Source organism: Caretta caretta, chromosome 15 (genome assembly GCF_965140235.1).
Source record: "Caretta caretta isolate rCarCar2 chromosome 15, rCarCar1.hap1, whole genome shotgun sequence".
NCBI lineage: Eukaryota > Metazoa > Chordata > Testudines > Cheloniidae > Caretta > Caretta caretta.
This window is the reverse complement of record NC_134220.1, coordinates 13,305,128-13,328,653: the sequence shown is the minus strand read 5'-3', so window position 1 is coordinate 13,328,653 and position 23,526 is coordinate 13,305,128. Positions and strand designations below refer to the sequence as shown.

The 23,526-nt window shown below is 41.9% G+C and overlaps 1 protein-coding gene across 8 annotated transcripts in view; it reads left to right on the top strand.

The window, feature by feature from the left end:
• Positions 1-23,526, top strand: part of CABIN1 (calcineurin binding protein 1) — a 204,077-nt gene that overhangs the window by 146,333 nt on the left and 34,218 nt on the right. For all 8 annotated transcript variants that reach the window (XM_075120259.1, XM_075120258.1, XM_075120262.1 and 5 more), the window contains 4 exons: positions 16,452-16,615; positions 18,666-18,762; positions 20,253-20,897; positions 21,738-21,812. In XM_075120259.1, coding sequence (XP_074976360.1) covers positions 16,452-16,615; positions 18,666-18,762; positions 20,253-20,897; positions 21,738-21,812 — 981 coding nt within the window. The remainder of the gene's footprint in view (positions 1-16,451; positions 16,616-18,665; positions 18,763-20,252; positions 20,898-21,737; positions 21,813-23,526) is intronic.

The following is a 23,526-nucleotide window of genomic DNA, read 5'->3' as shown; positions in this document are numbered from 1 at the left end:
GTCAGGGATTCTGAGTCTTTATTTTCTCATCCAGCACCAAACTCTCTGGTCGTAAATGCAGTTAATGAAAGGGGCAGGTTGCATACTCAAAAAGCCACCCCTTACAATAAGGACCAGATGCATCTGGACCTGTTTGATCACACGAGCTATTCATCAGCAGCACTTCAGTTCAGAATAGCTGCCCACCAGGTGCTGATGTCAAAATATGACTACCTGAACTATGAGAAGTTTAATGCTTTTATTGACCATTTGCCACAGGAACATTGAGAATAGTTCAGTGCCATAATAAAGAAGGGTCAGCTTTTGGCTAAAACTTCACGGCAGACTTCACTTAGTGCAGTAGACACTGCAGCTATGTCTACTTCCTCAACAGTAGCGATGAGGTGAGCTTCCTGGTTTTAGTTCAGATTTCCACGGGTGATGCAATCAACTATGGAAGATTTACCTTTCAGTGGCCAGAAGCTGTTTGCAGATTCCATGGACAACTCTCTTCATACCATAAAGAACTGAAGGGCAACAATTAGGTCATTAGGGATAGAGAGGTCTCCAAACAAATAGAAATATAGCAGGTCTCAATTGGCACAAAGATCCCACCTGGCTCAATTTTCTACCTTCCGTAGGCTACTGGAACCACTGGCTAAGAGGTCAAGGTTTGCAAAGAAAAAGCCTGCAACTACCTCAGGTGCTTTATCCCAGCCTGCAACATTGTCTAAATGCCAGTTTTGATGGTTTGATTGAGAATCCAGACTACCCAATGACCAGGTTTTATCAGCTGCACAAGACAGCCCCCATTCCTCAATTTGGACACTGCCTCTTTCTCTTTCATCAAGCTGGGAGCCCATAAGATCAAACAAATGGGTAGTGGAGGCTGTTACTTCAGGTTATACAATCCAATTTCCTTCCACCCTGCCCTTTCAACTTCCTTCCCTGTCACTCTTCAGGGACCTTTTTTACGGACAGTTGCTAACACAGGAGATCTCATCACTCCTAAGTCTAGGACCCCCTAGAGCCAGTCCCGCTTCAACACAGGGGGAAAGGGTTCTATTCAAGATATGTTCTCATACCCAAGGAAAATGAGGGTTGGAGGCCAATATTAGGCATGTCAGATATCTAAAATTCAGAATGGAGTCCCTAGCGGCTACAGTTCCCTCCCTGGAATTAATGGACTGGTTTGCGACCCTTGACCTCAAAGATGACTACTGCCACATAGCGATTCATCCTTCTCACAAAAGATTTCTTCATTTCACTTTCAATCACAGTCATTACCAGGACCAGATCCTACCCTTTGGCCTGTCATCCACCCCAAGGTTGTTCTCAAAAATCATGGTGGTCATAGCTGCCTACCTCTGTTGTCTAGGAATAAGTCTTTTCTCTACCTTGACAATTGGCTCCTCAAGGGTCAGTTGTATCAGGAGGTATGGTTGGCAGTTCAAACAGCTTTACTATTCTGAAGTCTAGGTATGTAGATAAATCTTGAGAAATTAATCTTGACCACTGTGACGCTGACAGATCAGGTGCCAGCTCTTACCAAGGCCCCGAGACCTCAGCTGAACACTGACTAATACAGAGCCAGAAGAGTACCCAGAAGTCAACTACTACAGGACAGGCCCAACAAAGAAAATAACAGAATGCCAATAGCGGTCACCTTCAGCCCACAACTAAAAACTCTGCAGCGCATCATCAAAGATCTACAACCTATCCTGAAAAATTATCCCTCACTCTCACAGATCTTGGGAGACAGACCAGTTCTCGCTTACAGACAGCCCCCCACCTGAAGCAACCTCACAACAAAAACACTAACCCAGGAACCTGTCCTTGCAACAAAGCCCAATGCCAACTCTGTCCACATATTTATTTGAGTGGCACCATCATAGGACGTAATCACATTAGCCATGCAATCAGGGGCTCGTTCACCTGCACATCTACCAATTTGATATATGCCATGATTTGCCAGCAATGCCCCTCTGCCATGTACATTGGCCAAACCGGACAGTCTCTACCCAAAAGAATAAATGGACACAAATCTGACATCAGGAATCATAACATTCAAAAACCGGTAGGAGAACACTTCAACCTCTCTGGCCACTCAGTAACAGATTTAAAGGTGGCATTTTTGCAATGGAAAAGCTTCAAAAACAGACTCCAGTGAGAAACTGCTGAGCTTGAATTAATATGCAAACTAGATACCGTTAACTTGGGTTTGAATAGAGACTGGGAGTGGCTGGGTCATTACACATATTGAATCTATTTGCCCATGTTAAGTATCCTCACACCCTCTTGTCAACTGTCTAAATGGGCCATCTTGATTATCACTACAAAAGTTTTTTTCTCCTGCCGATACTGGCTCATCTTAATTAATTAGCCTCTTACGTCACCTTTTCATGTTCTCTGTGTGTGTGTGTATATATGTGTGTATATATACACATCTATCTTCTTACTGTATGCTCCATTCTATGCAATCTGATGAAGTGGGCTGTAGCCCACGAAAGCTTATGCTCAAATTAATTTTTTAGTCTGTAAGGTGCCACAAGTACTCCTGTTCTTTTTGCGGATACAGACTAAGACGGCTGTTACTCTGAAACCTAATACATAGCTGGAAACCAATGTGGCTCACCTGTGTATTAGTATTGTTAAAATAGATATTAAGTTTATAAGCATGTGTTTAGTTTTTATGAAACGCTTGTAGGATGCTGAATGTATCAATCTCACTTATAATATCTGTACCACATGTTATAAGGTGACATTAAGTGTTTGCATTGTAATCCTTTGTGATTGTGTAAGTAATCAAACAGGAAAGAAGCACTAATTAATGTAAAATGCAGGCTTCCTACAGAAGGTGTTAGGTCCTGCCCATCAAGAAGACCCATTGAAACCAAATGAGCCATTGTGGAACATCACATAACAAAGACTTTGTTAACTGGATTCCTTTCTCCCTCTCCCCACATCGGTCCCCTGGAATGAAGAGGAGACATGCATGTAAACTCATCACGTCAGCTTGAACTTTGTGGGAAGGGAGATAAAAATCTCTAACAAGAAGGAACTGTCTTTATTCTGAGGGGCAAGGGTTACTAAGTGTAAGCAAAAGATCCCCAGTGCCTGGCATGAGCTACCTCGAAGGACATATAGAGCTTGCTTATTATAGAAACTTCTATTACCTTTTGAAAACTAAGACTGTAACTCATTTGTGTGTGTGTGTGTTTACCTGCTTTAACCTTGTAAATAACTCTCATTTTTCTTAGTTAATAAATCTTTAGTTACTTTATTATGGGATTGGCTACAAGTTTTGTCTTTAGTGTAAGATATAGGGTGCAGTTGACCTGGGGTAAATGACTGGCCCTGTGAAACTGGGAGTAACCTGAATATTGCTGTGATTTTTGTTATAAGGGACCATCTATCACAAAGGTAAGCGTGCCTAGGTGGCGAGATAGTCCCTTTGGATACTCCAGTCTGCCTGTAACTCTGTGGTTAGGCTGTTAAAGTGCCGGAGGAGTTTTCACTTAATACTTCGTTGGAGAAATCTAAGTATAGAATTGACAACCAATGTGGGGGGTGTGCCTGCTTCTTAACAGTCTACCCTATGGTTGATACTCATGCTCTTGAGCCACTTGACAACCCCAATACAACAATTATTCTTTATAAGAGTTCATCTGGATTCGATAATGGGTGGAGCTTATCTCCCTCGGACAGGTTTCTTGCTCTAAAGAATCTTATACAGAGTGCAGTTCAGCCCTCAAGTTCCAGCAAGGACGTGTCTGCAACTTCTGGGACACATGGCAGCTTGTGTTTTTATGACACAAAATGCCAGATTTCATCTTTGATGTCTCCAGGAATGGCTTGGATTGTTTATGTACCCAACAAGCACGTACGTGTACCCAAACAGGTCCTACAGTCACTCACCTAGTGGATTAATCCATCCAAAGTTTGTTCAGGAATCCTGTTCAGCCAGAATCCCCATACAATCATATTAACGTCAGACGCTTCCCTCTTGGGATGGAGAGCAAGTTTGATCCCTCACACTGTCTAAGGCAAATGGTCACAACAGGAACAGCACGTGCACATCAATCTGTTGGAATTAAGGGCAGTCAGAAATGCTTGCCTCCGCTTTCTTCCCCTAGTCAAAAACGAGTCCATCAGGATCATGACCGACAACATAGCATGCATGTATTAATCATCAAAGTGGAGCGCATTCCCCTTCAATCTGCACCAAAGTGATAAAGCTTTGGAACTGCTACATAGCCAATCGGATGGTGGTTTCGGCTGCTTACCTCTTGAGTGTACAAAACACCATGCCAGGTGACCTGAACAGATATTTCTCCCTAAATTACAAATGGGAGTTGGACTCAAGTCTTCAACAAAGTATTCCTATCTTGGGGATTTCCAGACATCGACCTTCTTGCCATAGCAGCCAACACAAAGTGCAGGAAATTCTGTTCCAGATGGGGGCTCGATCCCCGATCTGAAGATGTTTTCCTAATTACATGGATTAAGGGTATTTTTAATGCATATTCTCCAACTCCATTGCTCTTAAAGTTCCTTATCAAGATTAGACAGAACCAGGCCAAAGTCTTGGCCAAGTTGGTGCAATCAAAATGACAAGTTTGGTTTCCTTACCCCATCTATCTCACCTCTTGCCATCCACAGCAGCTCCTGATCAAACCTTGATTGTTGTCTCAGGATGCAGATTGGAAGCTCCATTTGAATGTCCTGTAACTAGAAGCCTGATTCTGCAATGGTTCTTGGGACTAGAAACCACATGTTCATCAGAAGTACAAAAGATACTGATAAATAGCAGAAAGGAATTTACTAGGCATACTTGCCTTCAAAAATGGCGAAATATAACACATTTCATATAACCAGCACCATTTTTCTCCTGTCCAGTTGTCTCTTTCCTTAATCTTGGTTTACCTGTTGGAAATAAAAAAATCCGGCCTTTCTATGAGTTCCATCAAGGTTCATTTAGCGGAAATAACAGCTTTCCAAGCGTTGTTAGAAGGCTGCTCAGTATTCACTCATCCAACCACACTGAGAATTCTTCAAAGGATTTATCAATCTTTTTCGTCAGATTGGAGCCCCTGCTCCACTTTGGGATTTCAACCTGGTTCTTAACCTCTCATGAAACAGCCCTTTGAGCCACTGATTACATGCTTGCTGCTACATCCGTCTATGAAGATTGCCTTTTTGGTGGCCTTCACTTCTGCAGAAATGGTTAGGGAGATGGAGGCTTTAATGGCAGATGCTCCCTTTCCTTCCATCCCCAAGGAGAAAATATCTTTGCGACCTCATCCAAAGTTCTTATCAACCAAACTGTTCATCTTCCTTTTTTTCTTCTTCTTCTTAGTGGCATCAGTCTATACAGGAGTTGGCTCTACATACTCTAGATGGGGGTTCTCAACCTTTTTCTGTGGCCCACCTGTGCTACAGCAACTGTTTTTCTGCATAACCAGTAGATTAAAAGCCAGGGCTGGTGTTAGGGGGTAGCAAGCAGGGCAATTACCCAGGGTCCCAAGCCACGGGGGGCCCCGTGAAGCTAAATTGCTCAGGTTTTGGCTTCAGCCCCACATGGCGGAGCTTGGGCTTTGGCTTTCTGCCTTGGGCCCCAGTGAGTCTAACACCAGCCTTGCTCTCTGGTTTATTTTGGAGGACTCCCTGAAACCTGCTCGCAGCCCCACAGGGGGCCCTGGACCCCTGATTGAGAATCTCTGCTCTAGATGTTGAGAGCCTGTTAGCCTTTTACTTGGGCAGAATGAGGCATCTCAGGAAGACACCCCCCCCCCCCCAAATGCTTTGTTTCCACTGAAGATAGGTCTACAGGAATGCCTGTCTCCTCTCAAAGGCTTTCTAAAGGGATCTCTGGATGCATTATTGCCTGTTATGGGTTCCCTGAGGTTCGACCTACCCAAGAGAGACTGCACACTCTACTAGATCACATTCTAATCTGTAGCCCTACTCAAAGATGTTCCAGTTGCTGAAAACTACAGGACTGCAATATGGTCCTCAGTGCCCACAATTTCCATGTGCTGTGGCTTAATTCATGCAGCAAGATTAGAAGCTGCAATAGGCAACGCAGTTCTTTCTTCAGCAATGGACTCTGTACTGAAGCTGCCACCTCTTTAAAGGGGTACTGCTAGGGAGTCACCTAAAGTGGCGCACCCACAGGGACATTGCTTGAAGGAGAGATTACTCCCTTTGTGTAGTAACTGGAGTTCTTCAAGATGTGTCCCTCAGTGGGTGTTCTGCTCCCCGCCCTCCTCCACTCTGCTTTGGAGCCGCCTCTGTGGGCTTTGTGGTGGAGAAGGAACGGAGGGTGGTCCGCCTATGCAGCCCTACGTAGCCTCGGTATGGGGCATGAGAATCTGTAGGACTTGTGCATAGGCAAAACATACATTGCTACCAAAAATTTCTGACCAAAAGCACATGGGTGTATATGGACCTAAAGAGGAGCGGCCATAGGGACAGCACTTGAAGTTACAGCACAAGTTGAATTATTTTTCCTTTCCTCCTCCCCCGGTCTTTGTTCTACAGCAGCCATTGAGCAGAATGGCTGCATTGTCCCCGTCCCTTACTGATCGAGTGCATTTCCATGAAAAGAGTATATTTTAGTATTTCCGCTGAGATCCTTGTGAAATTTCACAAGGATGTTGGAACATTTTGGGTAAAAACTCCAGCCTCCTGCTTCTGTGAGCAAAATACACCTAGATCTCAACTGTGGCAAATGACCAAAGCCAACATTCACAAAGGCTACTAGCAGACTTCAGTTTGTGTTTCACTAATTTTGCCTGAACCCTTAACTCATCATCTTAACAAGGCATTTCTAGTTTTAGATAATTGCTTATTCAGGAGGAAATGACTGTTCATCTTTTCTTACCCTTTTCCCCCCACTGTCTGATCTCTCTTTCTCTCTCACATTCTTTGAATAGATAGTTTGGGTGTGCTTTTCATGTGGTAAAAACCAATCTAACTCCATGTAAACAGTGTGTTCAGCTTTGTAAAATTATGTTAATTCTAGGAAGTGAAAATATTAAATTTAAAACTCATGTTAAAAAATTGCTGTTGTTTGGAACAGAGAAGCTCAAAATGTAGGTTCTCTGCCCTCTTTCCTTACTATTTCCTTCCCACAGACACTTTAATGTGGGGGCAGGCTGAGCATTTTTTTCACACCACCGTTTTGGTCCGGCAGCTCTTCTGCAGAATTAATGCTACTGGGCTATGCATAATCCTGACCTTCTAAATGCTGAGAGTAAAAGTACAAGAGTAGCAGTGTTTACACATGTAGATATGGATGTACTGCTTGTGATCTGAGGTAGGATATGGAATGGTAGTCCAGTTCTCCTGTGAGTTCTTAAAAAGGAAATGCAAGGAAGAGGGGCAATTAGCTGTGTCCTCTCTTCCCCTGCCACAGGCTGATCAAATGCCATGTTTTGTTTCATGACACTTTTGATGTTCTCTCACTCTTCCATATCAGGAAGATAAATGGAAAATTGGAAGAATTTTTCTAAACATTCTAGAGGGGTTGGCAAGCCTTCTCTGAGTCATTAACCAGAGAAAACAAGAGAGTCCTTACAAAAACAAAACACAAACACCAGGGGGGTGGGGTGTAAAACTTCATATAATATGTTTTTAATATACACACTAGAATTGTTTCAGCTTTTTCTCTGCCTTTGCTGCACCCACCTGTATTTCCATATTACAAAAAGTGGTTCTGGTTTGCAAAATAGATGAAGAGGAATAGGAGCAAATGGAAGAGGAGAATCAAAAGAGAGAGAAGCAGTAGATGAATTATGAAAGAGCTTGTCATAAATATAAAGGGAAGGGTAAACACCTTTAAATCCCTCCTGGCCAGAGGAAAAACCCTTTCACCTGTAAAGGGTTAAGAAGCTAGGATAACCTGGCTGGCACCTGACCAAAATGACCAATGAGGAGACAAGATACTTTCAAAGCTGGGGGGGGAGAAACAAAGGTTCTCTCTGTCTGTGTGATGCTTTTGCCGGGAACAGAAAAGGAATGGAGTCTTGGAACTTAGTAAATAATCTAGTTAGATATGCGTTAGTTTCTGTTTTGTTTAAATGGCTGATAAAATAAGTTGTGCTGAATGGAATGTATATTCCTGTTATTGTGTCTTTTTGTAACTTAAGGGTTTGCCTAGAGGGATTCTCTATGTTTTGAATCTGATTACCCTGTAAAGTATTTACCATCCTGATTTTACAGAGGTGATTCTTTTACTTTTTCTTCAGTTAAAATTCTTTTTAAGAACCTGATCGCTTTTTCATTGTTCTTAAGATCCAAGGGTTTGAGTCTGTGTTCACCTATGCAAATTGGTGAGGATTTTTATCAAGCCTTCCTCAGGAAAGGGGCTGTAGAGTTTGGGGAGGATTTTGAGGGGAAAGACGTTTCCAAGCGGGCTCTTTCCCTGTTATATATTTGTTAGATGCGTGGTGGTGGCAGCAATGAAGTCCAAGGGCAAAAGGTAAAATAGTTTGTACCTTGGGGAAGCTTTAACCTAAGCTGGTAAAAATAAACTTAGGGGGTTTTCATGCAGGTCCCCACATCTGTACTCTAGGGTTCAGAGTGGGGAAAGAACCTTGACAGAGCTAAAAGGAAAGATGACTATAAGAAAAGCTTGCTGCAGGAGACAATGCAACTGGAAGAAAGGATTAGAGAGAAATGTTACTTTATCAAGAAAGATTAGGTGTTACCAGAGATTCTGAACTTGAGGACTCTGCTCTCCAAGCCAGCAGGAGTTTATCACTCTTGGAGCAAGCTCACTGATGTCTTCAAGACCAACACTATATGGAGTAATGCCATTAACAAGGATTAAGGATACTTCTATTTATTACCCTATATTGCACTTTGTTGGCTGCAGGAAGTGGGTTGAGCTAGAGAAGGAAAAATACAGCCAGTCATTTAATCCACAGAGCTCAAACCTGACTCCTTTACTTTCCAGACCCTGAATCCAAGGTCTTATCTTAACCTAGATCAGGGGTGGGCAAACTACGGTCCGTGGGCCACATCCGGCCCACCAGCACATTTAATCTGGCCCTTGAGCTCCCACTGGGGAACGGCGTCAAGGGCCACTCCACGCATGTGCTGCAGCTACCAGAAGCAGTGTCATGTCCCCCCTCCAGCTCCTACATTTAGAGGCAGCCAGGGGGCACCGCCCCCACAGCTCCCATTGGCTGGGAACTGCGGCCAGTGGGAGCTGCAGGGGCGGCAACTGCAGACAGAACAGCGCGCAGAGCCGCCTGGCCACACTTCTGCATAGGAGCTGGAGGAGGGACATGCCGCTGCTTCTGGGAGCTGCTTGAACTAGGCGCCACCCAGAGCCTACACCCCTCCCGCACCCCAACGCCCTGCCCCAGCTCAGAGCCCCCTCCACACCCTGAACTCCTCTTTTCTGGCCCCACCCCGGAGCCCGCACCCCCAGCCGGAACCCTCACCCCCTCCTGAACCCCAGCCCCAATTTCATGAGCATTCATGGCCCACCATACAATTTCCATACCCAGAAATGGCCCTCGGGCCAAAATGTTTGCCCACCCCTAGTCTGGATCATGTTGAAAGTCTTACTGTAAAAAGATGCCATGGGGGGCAAGAGGGGGATTGTGGAAACTTCATGCCAGAAGTAGATTTTTAAAAGTAGCTTTAGGATATGAATATCCACAGAGATGACCCACACTTTTCATAATTGGACAGGGGCATCTTTAATGCAACCAGAGGCCACTCCTTTTGGTTAAGAGAGTTCAGTTCCTGACTTTAAGCTGCTATGTAATAAAGAACAGTGTAGATCTGGATTGTTGCAATATTAGTCAATGGCTTCCCTCCACCTAGAGTTTGCTATATTGTTATGGACTTTTGATTAGTCCAAGGACAGCGTGCTTTCATTGGCAAGGATATTATGCAGGTTGACTAATATTCGTCTGTTCTTTTGTCCCCAATGTTGTGTCTGTATGTTCTTATAATTGTGGGTGGGGTGGGGGGATTGCCACTCTTTTGTGCACTCTCTGGGTCTTCACAAGATTTCCACTTGCCTGGAGATTAATCCCAGGCATCATCAAGAGTCCCAGATGGGGAACAGAGCCTTCTAGTTGAGGATAAGAGAAGTGCTTAGTGAAACAGGTGGCTGTAAACAAATAGTGTAAAACAGAAATGAGAAAGGGAAATGAATACCAGAAAATATGTAGACCTGAAAAAGAACTTTGTGCAAGTTTGACAACTTGTCTCTCTCGCCAACAGAATTTGGTTCGATACAAGGTATTACCTCATCCACCTTGTCTAAGGAAATATGTATGCTTTTCCCTCTGGATGCTGCTGTAGGTTTTATTAGCTGACATGGCTTTGAGTTTAATCTTTCTATTTCATCCACATCACTCTCTTAAAAGCTTTGAATATGATTTCTTTTTCTTCTTTCCTGCTCCTTCTCAACTGAGCACTTTCTGAAAATACTAGAAGTAACTTCTGGATAGAGGATGTTAGTTAAGACGGTATGAGAGATGGAAATGTGAAGAACAAGTTTCCTTGCTCACCTATACAAAATCTGCAGGGCCAGGGGTTGATATTCAGAAGGAATATTGTCCCTTGCTAGAAAAGGACAGATGTGGGAAGAAAGAGCATCCTTTCTACTTTTCCTATACTCTGGAATCGTATGCTGAAACAGAACAGATTTTCAATTTCTGATGCCAGCATCAAACAGCTTGTCATTATCTGTTTTAGCTGCTTCCATTTTAGGTGAGTTTGGGCTCTCGGTTTGCTTTGTTTAGTTAATAGTTTTATTGTGTCTTAGTTTGTATCATAAATACCTTAAGAAAAATATCTCCCAGAACTGTGGTCAGAGAGCCTGTTTGACTCAGGAGTCCAGTATGTTTCCCTCCTACCTGATATGTATGATCTCCTCTGTGGGCCAGTGCTGGGAAAGGGCCATGACCCTATCTCTGCCCCCTTTTGGAGTGATTTGCACTCTTGAGAGGTTCAGGGAGGAAGCAGGAGAGACGACCCTAATGAAATTTGAAGCGCCCTGACTTTGTTATAGTTATAGTGTAATTGTTCCGGGGATTGCTTTTCACAACTGGATGGGAACATCTTGAGTGTGACCAGGGCCACTCCTTTCATTTAAGAGCTATTGCCAAGAACAGAAATCCTATAGCTAATCCAGTAACTTGCATACTGAGAAGGTCGCCTTGTGCCTAGAATACTCAAATACTTAATCTGTTGGAGTGCTTTTGTATAGTGTCAGTAGAAAGCCACAGAAGCCTCATTTTGTTGAGGACTGTCAGCTTTTTCTCCCCAAAGAGATATTCCTAGACCCTGGGGAATCCCTTCCCTTCAAAAAATGCTCAGATAAGCAGCATGGAGCAGTTAGCACTCCCAGCCTATCTGTTTTCAGAATGGCTGAGATGGGCACAATGGATACTTTCCAAATCCTGTCTAGAAGCCTTCGTGTACCCTGCATTAAGCTGGAACTGAAGACTGCAGCAAGGTCCTCCCTCTTGCTTCCGTGCTGAATTCTGCAGCAGCTCGAAATAAATGTGAAAATGAATAAGGCAATCAATACAGTATTCTTTGTTGTATTTATTTTGATGTAAATTTCAGTTTATTTTATGTTGTCCTCAGATTTTCACTGAGCTGCAGATTTTTATTAACAATGCAAAACAGAATTGTAAAATTCGTTAGGAGGGTGCAGAGTATTAGTTTATGGAGGTTTGGAGTTCTGGAGCCCTGGAGGCATTTGAAGCTTTTTAAAGCTTCTTGCTCCTTCTCTTGGTTTCATATAAGCAGCTCGGTTGGCTGTAGCAGAAGGGGAGGAGAGCCTTAAGGCTGAAAGAATGGTGGCCAGCACACACAAGCTGTGCAACAGAGTGGTGTTTTGAACATAAATTCCATTCAGTGACTGACTGGGTGGGAGAACCTCTGCCAAGTGGCCTGGATAGTGATTATAAGTAATAGAAACCCTGAAGAGGACTCCAAATGTTGTCAGTCTGTGCTGGGTCTAAAATGTCTGCACTGTTAAGTATGAGTACATTAAAGGGGATATTTGGTTAAAAAATTTACTTTTCAAATGATGTGAAAACATAATGATACATCAGTCAGACTGAGTAAACTTTTCCTGTCTGTTCCCCAGTTGGTTCCATGGCAGCTCCAGCAAGTGTATCTATATGGTGTGTTTTGTTCTAGTTAAGAGTTCCAGATTCTTTGACTGCTGAGAAATTGGCTTTTAAAATTAGCAGATTTTTTTTATTGCAGTTCTTGTGTTCTGAATTGAGAAATATATTTTCCTTGGAGATAGATGACAGCCAGTGAAGGCTTGGCTAGATCCTTCTTTATGTATATGTGTGGGATTCTTCTGGGAGTACTCTGGATGAGGATGTATCTTTAACTCAACTCAGATTGGGAGATTGAGGAGGATTCAGGTTCAGCTGGAGGCCCTGGTAGGATTCAGGTTGACTATTTAAACATCTGGTGTTTTTTCATGTCACAATGCAAAAGGACAGTTGAGGGAAAGCAAGCAAGGTAGTTGGTTCTTAACGGCAAATTCCTTTATGCTTTACGATTGGGTCTGAAGACCAGATGAGTAGATAGCATAGGGGAGTAGTCATGGTTAATTAAGTGCACTTGTATAAAGCTGTATAGTTCATTGCAAGACTATGAAAAGTCAGTGCAAGAATTGATGAGGAAGCTTCCCTTTAAATCTCTTTCTTCATCCTGTAATTGTAGAACATTGAAAGGAGATGAGTTTACAGGTAAGTGGCACCTGGATTATTTTCTTCAGCACAGTAGCATCAGTATGTATGTAGGTAAGATTACGCAAAGTACATGAATAATTAATTTTTTTTCTTGTTTAGTACCAAAATATGGTAATACCATAACTGTAGAAATGTAACACTGTAAACTGTGCTCAGTTGACCTTGAGCATTCTGGAGGCTTGAAGTGTGTGGAGGTGAGCCTTTCTCCACAAGCGGCTAAATGCTGCCTGAAAGTTATTTCCCCAATAGTAATTTTGGTTAGATGATTTGATATCATAACCTGTTGCAAGATAGTTTACTGAGTGGTAATCCTGCCGCACACTTTAGTTTTCAAACAAAGCGTGCTTGGAGACCTGTAAAATGATCATCCTCTAACTTTCCAGATGATACTCAGTGTGTGTGGGAAAGTAGTTAAAATGTTTACTGGGCAGATGGGAAGAAGCTGGAGGAAAGCATTGTCAGCTGATTTCTGGTGTCATGTCCTAAAGTTTGCTCTGAGCAAGCTACATAATGCAAGTGAAAGATGAGGTAGAGAGTTGTGGACTCTGTCAGAACAAACCAGGAGATTACATAGTTAGCTGCTTTCCATTCGTACGATTCATTTATAAATGAACAATAAATTGACTTGTAGGGCTGCATCAGCTGGGAAGACTGTTTTTATCTACTTGTGTGTTGCCATCGTGGAGGTCAACTAATCTTTTGAGGATTTGGTGGGAACCAGTTTGATGACCTTGCTTCTTTGTGTATCCTCTTTAGAATTGGTGCATCCAGGTGCAGCCAAGAAGCATAGTCACAGGACTTTAATATTTTTAAAATATTTACAACCAAGAGACCTTTCCCTCTACCGTCTTATTTTGTGCATTCAGAAAGCTTTCAATGCAGTTTTGCACTTTTAATCTACAAGGTCAATAAGTGTTAGATAGTGAGCTGCTTGATAAAGCTGTGCTATCAAACCTAGAGGATGCTTGTGAAAAGTAACAGTTGAGGGTGGAGGGAAGTGACAGTAGTGCCACAAAGGTCAGTCTCAGAACAATTATAGTTACTATTCTGTGTATATAGAATAAATAAACTGTAATAAAGAGATTAAGTTTGCTGATAAAGTTGGAAGAAGCAGAAGGAAGAATGGGGAAGTGTTGATATAAAAAAGGATGGCTGGAAAAAAGAGTACTGTGGAAAGCAAGAGAATCATAGAATCATAGAATATCAGGGTTGGAAGGGACCCCTGAAGGTCATCTAGTCCAACCCCCTGCTCGAAGCAGGACCAATCCCCAACTAAATCATCCCAGCCAGGGCTTTGTCAAGCCTGACCTTAAAAACCTCTAAGGAAGGAGATTCTACCACCTCCCTAGGTAATGCATTCCAGTGTTTCACCACCCTCTTCGTGAAAAAGTTTTTCCTAATATCCAATCTAAACCTCCCCCACTGCAACTTGAGACCATTACTCCTCGTTCTGTCATCTGCTACCATTGAGAACAGTCAAGAGCCATCCTCTTTGGAACCCCCTTTCAGGTAGTTGAAAGCAGCTATCAAATCCCCCCTCATTCTTCTCTTCTGCAGGCTAAACAATCCCAGCTCCCTCAGCCTCTCCTCATAAGTCATGTGTTCTAGACCCCTAATCATTTTTGTTGCCCTTCACTGGACTCTCTCCAATTTATCCACATCCTTTTTGTAGTGTGGGGCCCAAAACTGGACACAGTACTCCAGATGAGGCCTCACCAATGTCGAATAGAGGGGAACGATCACGTCCCTCGATCTGCTCGCTATGCCCCTACTTATACATCCCAAAATGCCATTGGCCTTCTTGGCAACAAGGGCACACTGCTGACTCATATCCAGCTTCTCGTCCACTGTCACCCCTAGGTCCTTTTCCGCCGAACTGCTGCCTAGCCATTTGGTCCCTAGTCTGTAGCTGTGCATTGGGTTCTTCCGTCCTAAGTGCAGGACCCTGCACTTATCCTTATTGAACCTCATCAGATTTCTTTTGGCCCAATCCTCCAATTTGTCTAGGTCCTTCTGTATCCTATCCCTCCCCTCCAGCGTATCTACCACTCCTCCCAGTTTAGTATCATCCGCAAATTTGCTGAGAGTGCAATCCACACCATCCTCCAGATCATTTATGAAGATATTGAACAAAACCGGCCCCAGGACCGACCCTTGGGGCACTCCACTTGATACCGGCTGCCAACTAGACATGGAGCCATTGATCACTACCTGTTGAGCCCGACAATCTAGCCAGCTTTCTACCCACCTTATAGTGCGTTCATCCAGCCCATACTTCCTTAACTTGCTGACAAGAATACTGTGGGAGACCGTGTCAAAAGCTTTGCTAAAGTCAAGAAACAGAAGGAAAAGTCTGCAGAACAACCTCTGTGCGTTATGCATAGCTCGGGTCAGTGCTTCTCTTTTGAAAACATGGAAAGTTGGCCCCCAAATAGGGGGAAAATATAAGAGGTTTACAAATGTCTAAATAAATTATATGGGGTGGCACTGCAAATTCACCAAAAAGGAGTAGGAGGCAGACCTACCGTGGACAGGCTTTTTACATAGCTGGTTTTGATGTTCAGCTCTTCATGTGTTCTTCACTTCTGCCTTGTAATAAATTCTAAAGAACTTTGCTCACATTTAGAGTACAGCTAAAATTAGCAAAACAAGAATGAAAGATTCAATATTTGTACATCTTGCTCTCTGGACAAGTTTGGAAAGCAGGGTTCACTCTTTAGCAGGTATTCTCAAATCAATGAGATTCTTCCTACAACCTTATTAAATGGCATGAGGATTCCATTCTGCAGATGTACCCCTGGAGAATTTCTGTCATTGAACAAGGGAAATAGTGGGAGAGTTGGTATTGGTATAGCAACAGTAGTATTTGTTATTCAGATGGCCCCAGTCCAGACAGTCAGTGATCTCTGCCACCACTACTGATGTATGGATATTATTTGAACATAATTTTTAAAATCTGGTTAACATCCATCTTAAACATATTTTATTAATATTGGGGGAAAAGTCCCCTCAGATTTGTTAAGCATTGCAAAATCCATGCTGACTAGTCATAATTTAATTATAACTGTCCATTTGTCGCCAGTGTCTTCCCAAAGATTCCTTTGGCTCCCAAGATTTAGTTAGTGTTCAGGATGTGAGCACAAGTGTGTTTAAAATTTGCCAGTGGGGAAATTGAACTGTAAGGAATCCCATTATTTGTACCAGACCAAAGGTTGGTTGCTCCATGGCTAATGCTTGACAACCTCCAAACAGGTGACGCCTTTATGCTAACGATCTATTTGAAGATACGCTCCTACAATAGCTGGCTGACAGTTGCGAGTCTCTGAATTAGATCAGGAAAATTTTATTCATGCATTCAAGGATAGGCTAACTTGTCTTGTTTGATAATGGGATTTGGTTTCTGTAACACCAAAACACTAAAACCTTTGAACTTAGTGAGGTTCAGAAAAACCCCTCATAATAATTAACCTTCTCTTGCCTTTTTCAGGAATTCGTTGGCAAATATATCTAAGGTGCGTACTGTGGCTTCTGTAAGACTCTGTTCCTTATCCAAATTTCCTTATTTAAAGAACCATTGCATTAGTTCATTCATTGTACCCAGTCTCATACTGAAACAGTATCCAGAGAACACAGAGGAACCTGGTCCATATTTTTAGTTTTCTATTCTGTCTTTTACCATGGATCCATCTTTAGAGGCTTCTTCTCTTCATTTCTTTGCAGGGAATCTGGCGAATCCCCGTGGATGAAATCGACCGCCCGGGCAGCTTTGCATCTCATATGAACCGCTCCATTGTCTTGCTGCTGAATGTGCTGTCTCAGCTCAAGGATTACAACACCCTGCTGAAAGTCTCCTCCATGCTGCAGAGGACACCTGATCAGGGAAAGTGAGGCCATAAGTTTAGTCTTCATTTAATAAACCTTTTCTTTCCATTTTGAATATTCCCCCCTCCCCCCATCCCCCCATTTTTCTGTCTCTTTGGGAAAATACTTAACTGCTTTAAAAAATAAAAACAAAACCCTGATCTATAACACCATAAATTATATTTCTGTTGAAGGAAAAACATATTTCAAGAGAGTGAATTAATATGGTTCTGAGGAATTTTGACTATGCTTAAAAATGGTACTGAGACCTATGACTCTGGGGGTCAGATTCTTATCCCTACTAGAGCTGCTTTACACTCCTCCAGCACAAAGCAGCCAGTGAGCTGGCTTACCTGACCTGAGGATTCCTCTTATATGAGGAGAATCATAGGTGTCATAGAGGCACCATAGTAGCATATACCGCCCCTTTCCTCACCTCTGACACAGGAGGCATGTTCAGAAGTTGAGGCTCAGGCACTCCTGTGTCCCTGCAATTCCTGAGTGACTGACTAGCCTCTAACTGGCTGATGGCAACTGCCACGATATAGGAGTTGATCTAATTACAGGAGTGATCTAATTTTAATTACATTAATTTTATTTGAACGAGTGTCATTTTACTGTCAGCTGCATATATAGGTAGAAAGGCCAGAATCTAAATATTGCAGGGTAAATTAAAAACACAGTAAAATTCCAGTTGGTTACTGAGAAGGAAATATGTACAGGATGAAGTTTTTAAGAAATTGAAATTAAGGTGGATGGCAACAGGCTGTAGTGGCTGGAAGCATTACACAGCTCACTGTGTGAGACCCTGTGAGTTTGCATATGGTGCAGTACATTCATGTATATGTGATCACATGTTCAGCAAAGTTGCAGCCAAAAATATGTTAATTTTTAGCATATCAAAAGTACTGGAGGACAGAAAGCTTTAAATTTATACCAGGCCAGTCCATGCTGTTTTCAAAATACAGCATAATCATTTACAGTTCTAAACTGAAGTTTAGACTATTCTCAACTTATCTAAAATATGGTCCGCTTGTGCCAACCATTGCAAGCTATAGCCATGTGAGGCGTCTGTAACTGAAAATATTGGGGTATATATAGCATGTACCAATTACATTTGATATTTTTTGTTTTACTAAAGAGGGTTTTTCTTTATGACTTTAACTTAATTCAAATAAACTGTCAGTTGTAATAAATCAGAAAATTGTCATCTATTCAGTAATCATTCATTTGAAAAACAAAACAGAAAAAGGTTTGATTACGTAAATACTATAAAAATACACATTACAGTTGGTGCATTTCTGACTAAATGTAGTTTCTGCATTTGTAGCCAGTTCTGGTTAGAAATAGTCAACTTTGAGGCTGAAATGCTGTTTTTCATTACCGTGGATGGGTGACGCTGGTTGCTGAGAACACTTTCTCTAAAAACTGTTTCTTTTAAAGTGAAATACACAATTATGAATTGCAACTCAGTGAGGCTTCTGTGGCACTTAATGTAAATAATTAGGATTTAATGTAAATAATCAATAGGAATTATATGCGTTAATTCACTAGCTTTTTAACTCTAGAAATCTGGATTCAAAGGCAACTTGGAACACAAGTCAAAATAATCTACTGATCCTCCCTTTAGCCTCAAATGGACATTTATCCATGTTACAAAAACCACCTCACAATTCAGCCTAATTCTGCATAATTGACATCCTCTGCTCAGGGGAAGTCCAGATTTTGACTAACAGAGATGTTGTAGGCCAGAATTTGAGGGATTTTGAAAGAGTTGTATGGGAAAATTTGTACACCATTTTCCCACATTTTTCACACCTATAGATAATAGTATCAGCGTCTTGCCAGTACAAATACCCCTCTCCACAAAGTGCCTCTCAAACTTGGGAGGGGTATGGGGGAAGTTTGAAGCAATTTAGTGTAGAAGTGTAAATTTTTGCTGGCTTTTTTCCCTGCAACATCTGTTCTAAACGGGTTTTATCTTTTTTAGAAAGTTTACATTTATTCTTGTTTTTAAAACCCTAGAACTTTTTGATGCTTAATTTGCTTTCTCATCTTCTCATTGTGGCATAGAAAGTACTTACGGGATGCAGATCGTCAAGTTCTTGCACAAAGAGCCTTTGTTCTCACAGTGAAAGTATTGGAGGACACACTCAACGAGCTGACAGAGGTAAGAAAGCATCTGTGCAACTGCCCAGAAAATTTCAGTGGTGCAGTACAGTTGTGGCCTATTGCTCAGTGCTGAAAACCAGAGACATTCATGAAGAGTGGGTTTGATTCTGCTTTTCCTTAAACTTGTGGAAGTCGGAAATAACTGCTCTTACCCCCACGTAATTCCATTAGTGTGAAACAATGCTAGTGAGCAGAATCTGGCCCAGGATCTTTCGTTAACATGACCTGAGGCTCTGCTAGCAGAATAAACCTAGACTCTGTAGGTCTGGATTTGTTTCTTTAATACTTTTTCTTCAGAGCCACATGCATGTTATGTTGGTATCATTCAGATTCCAGTCATGTTGTGAAACGAATAAAAGAATAGCCATATGTCTCATGTCTCTCTGAAAAAGAGCTAAGCGGCTGAATCAGTGAGCATCCAACATTCCATATTGTTTGCAAGTTAAATCAGTATCAGGGCTTGTCTGCATGGCAAGTTCTATGTGGCAAGCCAGGGTGCCAATCTACAGCACATCAGCTTTTCGGTGGTAATATCCCATGTGGACACTGACACAGTGCAATGAAAATCCTAGAGTAGAGCACTCCAAGCTGCATTCCGGTTGCAATGTAGCAGTGTCCACAGTGATGTTACTGTGCAGCAAGCTAGTGTGCTGTAGATTCACATCCTGGCTTGCCATGCAGTAATTTGCTGTGTAGATAAGTCCTGGAACTTGGAAGCATATTAGGCAAACAAATCAAGGGAAGAGCTCTGGCCTAAGGATTTCTTTGGTTAAGAAGAGTACAAGCTCATAAACTTACTGAAAACAAGTTTGAAGGAGTTGGCCCTTTGCATGTACTGCAGTTCTTCCATCTGGGTGTAGTAAGAATGGCAGCAATAGCAGGTGAGACCAGCTGTGGCCTGAAAGAGGGGAAGGTGTCCTCTGGTGACATTCCAAAGGCAGATTTCACTACAGCAAAGCTACGACATTCAAATGTTAGATCAGAGTCCATGATACCTTTCAAGCCTCTAACCATAAGAGAAGGTTATGTCTTAGAAACCAAAATGAAGATTATGAAATTGATGTTCGTGTTTAGGTGCCAAAAGAAATGTTGTGGTTGCAGTACGATGGGGGAAATTTCTAGCTATTCTAGACCCTGATTTTACCTAATCAAATATATGGCATAGACTGAAGCCACAAAAGGAAATGTAAGGTTAAAATAAACCTGCCATAGCAATTTTGATCCAGTTTGTGCTATTGGTTCAATTGTGATCTTTTCCTCAGAATATTATAACCAGTCTTAAAGCTAGTGACTTGAGTTAATTTTAACCGATTTTTTTTAAAGGACTAAGCAAGAATGAATACTAAATAAACTCATTCTCTTTAACACCAAAGACAGTAACACAACAATGGTCCTTATTGTCAGCCTTCGTGTTACCTGTAGTTAGCTTTTCAAACACTAAGCTGCTTCTGATTCAGTGTTAATTAAAAAGGATGCTCTTTTTTTAAGGTATCAGAAGATCAAGGTTCCAAATCTTGTAGCCTTGCAGTAGGAAAGATGACAACAGACGTCTCCAACAAAGCTAGTGCTGAAGAAGGGAAGGAGGTTCTTCCCAAAAAGCCAGGCTTCTCTGATGGAGCAGTATGTGGTACTGAGAATGGAGTAAAAGAAGTGACCCAGAGACAAACCCTCAATGCTATGGACACATTGGAACAAGAGGATAAGAATGACAAGGAGATGAAAGAGGGCCGCAGGCCTGGCTCAGTTGAGCCCATGGATTTTGATGGATATTCCAAAGACCCTGAAAAAATTGATTCTTCCTTTAAACATACTGAGCCAGATCGTGTTCAGTCTGGCAGGAACTCAAAGGACAAAACCCCTGAAAGCAGGACTGCAGAACTCTCCCTGGAGGAGTTAAGTATCAGCTCAAAACAGCAACAACAGCAGGCAGCTAAAGGAACAGTTCAGGCAGCACCTGTGGAGGAAGCTGTCCAGAGAGCAAACAGAAAGAGGAAGTTAATAGATGATGCAGAGTCTGGGAAAACTCTGTTACTGGATGCCTACCGGGTGTGGCAACAAGGTCAGAAGGTCATGGCCTATGACCTGGGCAGGATTGAGAAGATCATGTCAGAAACATACATGCTGATTAAACAGGCAAGTGATTTTACTATCAGTTCTACTTTCTCTGTAGATTTTGGGCAAACAGCTTCCTGTGTTACCTGAAGAAGAGCTCTGTGTCTCTCTCAAAAGCTTGTCTCTCTTATCAATAGAAATTGGTCCAATAAAAGATATTACCTCACCCACCTTGTCTCTCTTTTACCATTGCCATTTTATGAATCAGGTGGCAGGGAGTGAATATTAATCAAAATATGTCGTCTATGTTAGGAACATAAATCCCTAATGCATCCTTACTTCGGAGCTCTTAATTTTTTGGAGTTGCATCATGTCCTATCTATAAGGTAAAGTATATTAAAACAACTGCTTTTTAACAAACATTTCTGATTTATGATCTTGCCAGAGAGGGTGCAAGGGGAAGTTTTTTTTTTTTGTTTTTTTTTTTTGCTTCCTTGGTCAGTAAGGTTCACTGATAGTAGATGCAGTTGGGTAATAGGGAGAGTGGGCCTTCAGCACTTCCCTGCTTAAAATTTTGCAATGGCTTTGTTAGCATAGAGTCTGAATCTGCCTATTGCACTGGTGACAGTTTAATCAGTCAGCTTAAACCAGAGAGCAACAGTGAACACCATATCCAACAAAATATAAAAGGCGCCACATATTTCAGATGGCCTCGTACCATCCCACCAAACTGCCTCTGGGCAAGGGGGCACTTTGCTACAGAGCCTCTTGCCAGAACAAGGGCATTGTTTGCAAGAAGCAAAGTCATACCCACACTGTGTTAGAACTCAAAGGACTGCTTCTGCTCCACTGAAATCAGTGATAGATTTCCTGCCAGTTACTAAATCATACTGGCTTCATCAAGTGTCCTTCTTTATTCAGGTGGATGAGGAAGTGGCCCTGGAACAGGCAGTCAAGTTCTGTCAGGTACATATGGGAGCCTCCACACAGAAACAGGTAAGCACTAAACCGTTCTTTCTTCCCTTTACCATCATCAACACTGTTATTTTATGGTCTGATAGTTTAGCAGACAAGTGTCTGTAAGCCACATAAGAAACATCTACTTCCTCTTAGCATTGTTTTTGAGGAACAGGTATCATTGGAGATCGGGGGAGGAGGCTTCACATTTTGAATGTTTAATCAAGTGTTTGTTGCTAAGGATAATTCAATTCTTATTTGTTTCTTAACCCTTGTCACATTTTCTTTTTCGTTGTCCATTGGCTGAAATGTATTTATCTAACCCTTTATACTCTTTCCCCTCATCAGTTTTTATGATATCAGTCATTACAAAGGCTGTTGCAGGATTATGATTACCTGTAATCTGTTGCACAATTGAGTTGAGCTGATCTAAGATGAGAGATGTAGGTAGCTAACAGTGGAAATCAGAGTGATTTCCATACCTTTACAATGACTCCTCTGTCTAAATCTTCGCAACCTTTGGACCAGCAGCAACAGATCCGAACGTATTGCTACATGTAAAGGTCTCGTTTTTCATGGTCACCCAGCAACTCTGTGGTTTCTGGGTTTCTACTCCAAGCAACAGCTGTGGAACCTGAAGGGAGATGGTTATTTACCTGCCCTTGGAGAGAGACCTAAAGCCAGGAAGAAATAGCAAACGGGTCAGTAGGTGTGTCCTATGGTGATTCATATTGCTGGCAAACCATAGAGTTGACAAAACCACAGGATTTTATGGTTCCTCGCATCAGCACACATGGATTAAGAGCAGAAACAGTGACTCAAAGTCCAACTAGAGAAAGTAAAATACATCTTGGAAAAATCCCAGTGCGTCTACTCAATAGCCATTACTCAGCTGCCTTATACGTTCTTTCAAAATATAAAAATCTAGCTATATTGTAGATTGACAGCCCTCAAAAATGTATTTACAATAAAACCAAATTTGTTTGAAATATTTAGAGTCCAAATTAGAAACTTTTTATTGCTTTAGTATGATATCAAGTGGTGGAGGTATTTTAAAATTGTAAAACTAGATACAAAAAGTGCTGCTGGCTGAGATTTTCTGCACCAAAAATGTAGAACTGTGCATACATACTGAGCAAAATTCAGCCATGACTTAAATATAATATATTCATCATTCATAAGAACTCTAAAAAATGGATGAAAGTGGTAAAGTTGAGTATTTTGTATTAGTTTGGTACTTAATGGGGGGTGCAAAATGAGTATAACTTTACGCACCAAGGAGTCTGGAGCAGGAAAAGAACTAAGAAGAGGATGAAAGGTAAGCTGGAGGGCTGCTTTCTCCTACACCTTCCCATTTAGTTGCTTTTCTTGCTACAATCCACACACATCTCCTAGATCGGTAAGCTGCACTCATTTTCACATCTACTGAATACCTAATCAGTACAAGTTACATCACCTGTTTTGCAGTCTACTTAGACCACCTGTTAAAGTTGCTGATTTTGACCCAGAGACTTCCATTGTGGGTTCATCTACTTAGTCTCCTTACCTTTATGGCCAATTTTATGTGCATGCTTGTATGTCGCAAGCTATAAAGACAAATTCCCCTGTTCTAAATAACTTTGAGACCCCTAGTTGTTAATTTCTTTCATCTATTCCACCAGTTTTGCTTATGATGCTGCCAAGGTATGTGAAGTGTCAGACCTCTTGTATGTCAATCCCAGAATGGTCCCTTAGCATATATGCTAACTATTTT